Source organism: Athene cunicularia, assembly GCF_003259725.1.
Source record: "Athene cunicularia isolate RWA chromosome 21 unlocalized genomic scaffold, athCun1 chr21_part1, whole genome shotgun sequence".
NCBI classification, from domain to species: Eukaryota; Metazoa; Chordata; class Aves; order Strigiformes; family Strigidae; genus Athene; species Athene cunicularia.
In genome coordinates, this window is record NW_020799127.1 from 5,818,579 (window position 1) to 5,827,450 (window position 8,872).

General features: G+C 45.5%; 1 protein-coding gene across 1 annotated transcript in view; it reads left to right on the forward strand.

The window, feature by feature from the left end:
• TTLL10 (tubulin tyrosine ligase like 10) overlaps positions 1-8,151 on the forward strand; it is a 39,462-nt gene extending 31,311 nt beyond the window's left edge. Inside the window, 8 exon segments of the mRNA XM_026862944.1 lie at positions 748-826; positions 3,516-3,588; positions 4,249-4,385; positions 5,584-5,730; positions 6,285-6,371; positions 6,534-6,609; positions 7,008-7,084; positions 7,876-8,151. Of these exon segments, the coding sequence (XP_026718745.1) occupies positions 748-826; positions 3,516-3,588; positions 4,249-4,385; positions 5,584-5,730; positions 6,285-6,371; positions 6,534-6,609; positions 7,008-7,084; positions 7,876-7,950 (751 nt within the window). The 3' untranslated portion in view covers positions 7,951-8,151.
• The last annotated feature ends 721 nt before the right edge of the window (positions 8,152-8,872 follow it).

The following is an 8,872-nucleotide window of genomic DNA, read 5'->3' on the forward strand; positions in this document are numbered from 1 at the left end:
TTCCTAAATCTTGCTTGACAGACGCTTGTCTAACCTGTCCTTGAAAACCTCCAAGTGATGAAGGTTCTGCAGTGTTGCAAGCAAGCTGTTGGGTTTTTTTTCCTAATAGCTGACCTTTAGTGCAGGTAAGGCTGTTGTCTCTCTCTTATGCACCACAGACAAAAAGGAAAAATTGTTCCCTTCCTCCTTCTAGTTCACATACGTGAACTGTTACCACCACACCACCTCAGTATTCTTTACTTTAGGCCGAGCGTTGAGCTACATTTCACCTTTCTTTCCATTATTTCATCATACTCTAAGAGTGTTACTCCTTCCTTTTCTGTTACAGCAGACATGCCGAGAGTGCCTTCATCCTCCCTACACCCTTTTCTGTGTAACGTCAGTGGAAAATTAGGAGTCTAAGTGCTCTGCTGAATTTACAACCTGCTTAATGTAAGGGCACATTTAGTGGCATGTTCCCCAAAAGTTCAGGTGTGCTATTCCTTGACAAGCCTGCTTTCTGATTTTGCACCTGCTGCATATTTTTTTCCCTAGACTTCACTGAGCTGTTACCACTCAATATTCCTGTCAAAAAATAGAGTATTCTAAACCACATCAAATTTATGCCAGGAATTCATAAATTTGTCTGCTCGCTGAGCATTAACCTCTCTCTCTCTCCTGTTTTTTGTTTTTGGTTTTTTTTTTTTTTTTAGAATGCAACACATATACGTGCTTTCCTATGCCTTCCCATATTCTCTTCCATTTCAGAACATGGTCCAACCCAGAAGGCCAGAGTGAGGCATCCCTCCACGCTGAGGACCCTGCAATACTAGCAGAAACAGAAGATGTGAGTATGAGCAGGGTCATGCAAGCAAAGATTTGTATGCAGAATCAAGGAAGAAATCATAGGCCTGTTTATCTCACCCACCAAGGCGTTATCCTGATGCTGTCTCCCGTTACAGTGAAGTGCCAGAGGCTACGACATACCCTTTGTTTTGAAAGCAAGTAACCAACAGTTCTCCCTGTTTTGAGGCCCAGGTATAGGATTTCAGCTTTTGTGCTACAAATTCACATGCAAGAAAGTTTGTCATCACGAGTCAGTTTTGGATTTTTTTTCCTGGGACCATGTTTTATCACCATTGTCGAGAGAAGATGCTCAGAGAGAGGGGAAGCGATTTATGCAAATTCACATAATAAGGTCAACATCTGAACCTCCCACTGTCAGGGCTGCAAAACTACCCCTTCTCTCTTTTCAGCCAGTGTTACAAATCACTATTGCTTGGCTCCCGTTTCCATTTTTCCACCTCTAATTGTCTCACCTTACAAGACATTCCTGCTAAGATTACAAGAAATGCATACTAATGTTTATTTGTTTCAGACACAAGCACTGTGGGGAAGAACGCGGGAGGAACTAGCAAACTTGTTGATCACACAGCCTGTCAGTGGTTGGGAAGGGATGAACATCCACTCTCTTGGGGAAATTATTTGGTCCTCCCTGGTTTTTCTGAGAACTTATGGCATGGAGGTAATCTTCCTTTTACTACAACCACTGGGTAATATGCAGGGGGTAAGGTGGGGGTACGTTTGGATTTCATACATCCTGTCTGAATGACTGTCAAACCTCAGGGCTTGCCTAAAGCTACAATTTGTCCTGACCTTTGTTTTCAAGAGTTAATGCTTATATGTTTAACTTTCAGTAAAAGCTGAAGGGATTTGAGCAGCATGAATCTTTGCATTCGTTCCCTGGAGAAACGAAATGTCCTTTTTGTCAGAAGTCTCTTGTATGCTTCTCCCCTAAGAGATAAGGACTGGTTATTACGGTTGTGAATTTGTACGTGTAAAAGTCCACAGGTACTGGAGATGACTGATAAAACTAAAGCAGTGTGATTGCCATTACCGTGGTTTTGATGGAGTCAGAAGAAAGAACTGAGAGCTATTCTAATTTGGTCACGGATTCACGTCTCTCTGCACATCACTGTTTATCTGGCTGTAGACACAGGAGCAAAACCTCCCTGTCTCACAGGAATGCCATGGGCTGGCTTAACAGTGCTCAGAGAGCGCACAGACACCGTTTAAAGAGAGATGATATGAAATTATGAAGTACTGACATAAAGGTGCAGTCAGACTGACCCAGTGCAGGACACTCCGGCAGTCAGACACAGCTCCTAGTCACTAAGCATGATCAGCACCGTCTGCACATAAAGATGCACAAAGTACTACATCACCACAGAGGAAGGGAAGGTGAAGAGCTTTGAGAAAATATAAAAAAAAAAAAAAAAAAAAAAAGTATTTCCACAGGAGATGTGTGAATGCTACGTTGTGCTGTCCTCCTTTCACTTGCTGATTCTCTCAGTGGATCGTACAAAGAAGGCATTTGTTTATGAGGTAAAGCACAAGAATCTTGCTGTGTCTGATGTATCCGTGCTCGTATTCAAGATTTCCTAAACACCTCTCTGCTCATAGCTCTCGCCTGTACACGGCAATAAGAGTACCCACCCTGGGTGCCCTGCCAGGGGGAAGGCTCGGGATGGAGCAGGTCCCACCAGCCAAGGCAGAGACACTTGACAGGGTTCAGTGGAGCTTTGGCACGTTTCCTAGCACAGCAGCTCCATTTTTCATCTCGCTTTGAACAGGGCAGCGAGTCTGCTCCAGGGATTGAAGAGTAAGGGCCAATTTCTCTGTATATGCCTGCTTCTAGGATCGATAACATTAGCTGGCCTCTTATCGAGAGGGACTGCAACTCTGTACGAGTGAGCTAAGTGAACAAGCCATCAACCAGGAGGTATCGGAAGAAGGTCATAAGAACAGGAGATTACAGGAGAGTGAGTTAGAAAGGTGTAGTAGGGGCAGACGTGGTGTACCGGGGGCAGACACACTCAGAGGAGCTGCTGTCGGCACAGCGGTGTCCGATGGCTCCTCGGGGAACCTGCACCCTAAATGTGAGGGGGAAAAGGAGCCAAAGTAGGAAATGTCGTCACTACAGGAAGGTGGTCCTTGATCCATGTAACGTTGGAGTTGATAAAAATCTAAGTCCCTGCATGAGTTAAGATTGGTGGTGGAAGAGGACACAGAAGAAACGTCATCAGTTTATGAAATATGGGATCTAAAATGCAAACCAGGGCTTCTTTGTCCTGAATGTCAGTGCGGTCTTGTAGCATGGTTTGGGGCACGGGGCGGGAATTAAGGAGGGGGAAGCTGCAAGGCAGATGAAATTCCATCTAGTTCATACAAAGCGCTTTTCAAGACCAGCCTCGGTCTATTGGGGGAGCTCACCCCTACGCCTCAGAGCACTTTGTGAAGGAGGACAAGTAATTTTACAGGTAGGGAAACAGGACTAAGCCCCTGATTTCTTGTGTCTTCACACAATGAGCTGAACGCCATACCGCACAGACTTCCTTAAAGTCAGAGGTTCAAAGGATGGGAAACTCTTTAGCCTGGCTTGCAAAAAGCATTCCGTTGTACATCAGAGAGGGACTTGCAGTGGGACAGAGAAGGTGTTGCCAACCACTTTCTAACATAATTCCCTGCCATACCAGGGTCTCCTTCCTCTTGCTGGGATGCGTCTGAGAGTGATTGCGAGTGCAATCGGCCACACATTTGAAATTTCGGGTAAGCCTGTTCCGCAGTTCCTGAGGGGCCTGTGTAGTCACAAAGCAGTGATGCCCATGCTCTAGCCTTCAAGGACTGGCCTGCGTGGCCAGAAGATGAGAGGGAAATGCAGCCACGGGGAGGAGTCCTGAAGAAGGGACATGCCTCCAACATTCCGCCACTCTGCAGAACACGCCGTGCCTTTCCGGACTGGACTCTCACATGCAGCATATGCTGTGATTGTGCAGAGGGATGAGACATCACTAGATGGAAGGAATTCAGAATCTTAATTTTTACAGGTGGACACAACTGCTGCACAGTCTTGAACCTAGAATGCCTTAGAGTGAACTAGAATTCCTCATGTGCAAGGCAATATAATGATAGGTTCCCCTTTATCCTAATTTTCTACTTAAACAAAACAGGAGGCAAACGCTGGTGTCTGTATGTAGAACAAGGAAGCTCCCTAACTGTCCAGGTGCCAACCCAGTATCTGCCATCAAGAATAATGCAAGACAGACACGAGCTAGTTCCATCATGAGCTATCAAGGCACAAGTGGAATGTGGCTGTAGAGCTAACGAACGACGGAGTGGAGGAGCAGCACACAGGACTCACCCTCTAGGCTCAGAGCAGATCCCAGCCGTCCTTCCTCAGACCCAGGGGCTCTCTGTTTCTTTGCACAGGCTCCATGATAGAATCCAGGCTCATCCACTGCCAGAATTCAGCCGACTTCGACATGTGGGTCCGACACCTCCAGCACCAAATCCAGATGGCAAACGCTCACTGCCCAGTCAGCCCCAACAATAATATCGCTTTTCTGGTAAGTCGGTGCAGAAGAGCTGTAAAGAGAATGGGATTAAAAGAGGGACCAGTGGCAGCTTTGAAAGTGGACAGGGAGGTTTTCAGGGATTTTTAGCATGCGGGCTGGAAAGGAACGGTGTTACTTGAGGAAGATGTTCTAGGCTATGGCAAGTAAACTTGCTACACACAAATTTGCAACTGCTACTCTACGCTCATAAGAGATTTTAGAAAAATTATTGATCGTTTTTGTTCCTGGGATGTAACTACTACACTGGTTTAAAAAAAAAAATAAAAAAAATCCTCAAAATAAAGACTTGCTCTTCGATACATGCTGACTGTCGCACAAGCGACACACTGCAGCATCCCCAAGGGTCACAAGATGGCAGGATTACACTGCCACTGAAAACACCCCCCCAGCTCTGCCCTGGGGAACCCACACACAGCAATGCCAGGAGTCCTCCCAAAGCGCTGCCCACACCGTCCTACACTCAGGTTTCTGAAGGGTAAGAGTCAACTGGAAAGCCAGCTTGTCTTTTCCCCCTCCCTAGTGTTATTTATTAACACTTTTGCTAAGGTTTCCCCTTTTTGAAACATCCGCCCTGCTGTCTTTGATGACACAGACCCTTGGACAACACTGTAGCTCAGTTGTGTCCAACAGCATGCTTGTCCTCCGTCTGGGGGGAGAAAGGGTGACCCACACCACCCACCCTCAAGAGCTGCGGGTTTCTGGTGCTCCCTACAATTCATGTAACGGTTGGTAGCAAATGGACACAAGCTAATTTTGCAGTAGTTAGCCCAGGTGGCCCTGCTCTAAGGATTGCAGAAACCCATCCAGGACTCGGCGTAGCCACGCACAGCGTGAGCCCCCATCAGACCCCACTCCCCTGTTAGCTGCACAGCACTACTTTGAGGGAAAAGGAAAATATCCCTCAATAAAGGGGGGATATTTTGCTTTTTTGCCAAGCCCAAAGTGCTTTGATGTAAGACGAAATTCAAATTCAAATCAAACCAGTGTCCTCTTCTGAGAGGGAGAAGGGAAATTAGACTTTTGTTTGGTTGTCTTGGCTGCTGCTTGTGAACTCACAGTACACAGGGATTTGTTCCAGCAGGTAGCAAACCTATAGCAAATCCTAAATACCTTTCTGTTACAACCCTGAAGAACATCATACTTGTAGTTTTACCTGAATTTGCTCTGTTTTTTTTTAAAAAAAAAAAAGGTGCCGTGTGATGAACAGTGGAAGAAGATGGAGCTGACGAGACATCTGATGTGTAACGCCATCCTGAAGTGGGAAGGAAAACCTATCCAGCATCTGGGAAGGATACAGTATTTGACCATGGTGCAAGTGGCTAGTGGCTGCCTGGGGGTAACGTACACTGTGTACCGCTCTGACCTTCGGGGGGCTTTAAGAAGAATGCGACCAGTGAAAGTTTAGGTTCACATGGAAGTGATGCTTAAAGAGGAAAAAAAAAAAAGCTAATGATGTCCAAGTCCCACTGTATTAAAGAGACAAAAGGAAATGCGGCTGTATTTCTGAAAGCTGCTTCTGACAGCGTGTCCAAACACTTCCAACACTTGGTGCCCTCAACTTCCAAGGGAGTAGAGCCAGGAGGGATAGCCCGCCCCTTTCTAATCACACAGCAAGATCAAGGTTTTCTAAACATTTCCTTGCAGATGTGTGCCTGACATTCTTAAAAAAAAAAAAACAAACAAACAAAACCCCTTTGTGATATCCTATCAGCTTTCTAAACAATGAATAACCACCCTGAACAAGAAATACAAGGAACAGTGTCCATGGCTGGCACAGCAACAGCTGGACGCTGCAGCCAGTTCTGAGTTTTGGTGTCTTGTCATAGTCATTGAACTTCAGTGGAAGTTACTGAATGTTTCTGCTGTCTCTAAGATGCCTCTTTTCCACAGGACTCTGAGGAAAGGCTACTGATCCTGTTTCCAGAAGATCTGCTTTTCCTCTCCGTGGATAAGGACAGAACTGCAATCACATACAAGGTAACAGAGGAAATATCGGAAATAAATGGTCAAATAACCGAAGAATTAAAAGGAGCTGGAGCTAGTGAGCAGCATTGGGTGATGAAAATGTCTGAATAGCACGGAGAGAAGTGAGGAGCTGCAGGAAAAGCATCCCTTTTTTTTTTTCTCTCTGCTTTGAAGGGAAAACTCCCCCTAACTGGAATCCAGGCAAAGGAGAAATCCGCTATGCTGGGGAGGTTCCAGTTTGAAATTGCAGGTACGTAACTGGAAAAGAAAGATGAGAGCTCTCAAACACAGGAGGTTCTGTCTGAATGCAGGGAACCACTTTTTTACTGGGTGGGTGACTGAGCACAGGGACAGGTTGCTCAAAGAGGCTGGGGGGGTCTCCAGCCTTGGGGATGGTCAAAAGCCACCTGGACATGGCCTTGGGCAACCAGCTCTGGAGGGCTGGACCTTCCAGCCTCAACCATTCTGGGAGTCTGATGAGAAACTGCGCAACACCAGTGCTCGGGCTCCCTCGGGGACGGGTTACCTGGTGAAGTCGTCTTCCCGCAAGAGCCAGTCCCTGGGACTTTCCTTGCTATAGGCAAATGTGTCATGGCAAGCCCTGCACACTTTTCCATCCCCAACCTGTTCCCTGCTGATGTCTTGCAGGAAGCCTGACAGAACCAATCCTTATCACCTGTTCCACGGCAGAGGATTACGAAAAATGCCTCTTCTACCTACAGAAGGTATTTTTCAGAGAACTTTACTGCAGCAATCTCTCTTTTCAAGCCTGGGATTTTCCCAGCTATAGACCCATCTAAAATGTATCATGCTCCCAGCTTCTCCTTTTCACCCAAGTAGGGAGTCTTCAAACCTTCTTCAAGCCTTTCTCTTGGTAAGATTAATCCATCTGGCCAGTAAAATATCAGTGGGTATTTAAAAAAAAAAAAAAAGAAAACAAAAAGAAAATACTGTCAACAGGGGTTGAATTTGGGTCCTTTTAGGCAAAACAGCTACCTACTCTAGGAGTGAAAGCCTGATACCCAAACACTCAACTTGCACTGATTTCAGTGGGAATTACATACTGAAATAAGCAGAACTACTGAGGGGAGGGGGCAAGCCACCGAACTCTATTTCCTGACGACAGACAGACACACCGTGTCACAATGCCTCCCAAAACACTCATGAGAGTGCTACCAGCTTACGAGTTGGTTCCCTGGAAGTTATACCCATGTAAACAGGAGTTAGTTCTAATTAGGCCCTTCAAATTAGAATCTTATCTAGGTTCTAGTTGTCCGAGTCAATCGTTTTTTTGTTGGCCAGCACATCCAGCACACCCTACACAGCGTCCAACCCTATCTGGGCTCAGAGGAGAGAAAGGTGAATCAGCAGCTGATGCTTTAGATGCAGAAGAGATGTTGGGCTCTGGGTATTTATTAATCAATATGGCTATTCCACAGTGGGCATGGCTATGTTTATCTAGTGCAGAAATATCTTGGCAGAGTTAGGATATTCACATGCGGAAAATATGTTCCAGCCAGAGAAAATCCTTGATCCTCTGACTCTTCAGCCACCACCAATCATCCCCAAGAAATTTCGGCGGTATCGGTAGGACATTAGCGTGCAGCGACAAGAAGAAGGTACATCGAATACAATGCCGACAGAAAGGGAAGGAGCTGAAAGAATGAGTAAGAACAGACTGGGAATTGGAAACCAATATTCTTTCAGCCTGAGAGGTGAGTAAGGGTCTGCACACAAGCTGTTCTCCACTGGCTGCTGTTCCGAAGGGGCCGCTGCAATCAATCTTGTTATTCTGACCTCACATGTACATATGCCTCAAGAAGACATCTCTTACTATATTTATTGCCTGATTCTTACCAGAAACATTGTAAAACGCTGTGTAAATGCTACAAAATAAACCCTGTTTACCTCAACCTAAACTCTGCGTAGAAAGCAGCATTCAGATAACTGTTGGTTTGGAAAGCCATCGCCTTCCTTTGAAATGGCAGGCACTGGGCCACTCGTGGTGGTGAACAGTCTCTTTTCTACAGCTTGGCTTCCCTGCCCAAATCAAGAAGAAATGTTAATCCTGGAATTTTTCACAAAGCAAAAACTGTTTTCCCAAATACTCATTGCTGTCTTCTACCCTCCAAGAAGAACAACCCAAAAAACCTCCAGGTTCAATCAGATCTATTTATTTTGATGACTTCAAAAGAACTCATTTGGATTTTGAACACCTCAAGAATTTTTTTTCTCCACTCTACTTATATCTAGCACTGGAAAGGAAGCATTGATACAAACCAAGCATTTAATTTCAAACAGAAGTTCTCAGTTACTTGCAGGTCAATCATCCAGGTTGTATAGCTTGGATGTCCTCGTACATCCGTGGTATAGCTGGTCACCTGAACAAGCTTTGTGTGGTCCCATGGTCCCTGTTCTATCCCAATTTTTCCTTTATGCAGCCTACACTGGCCACATGTAAATCAAGAAAACAGCTCCATATACTAAAAAAAAATAAATATCAACAATATTAG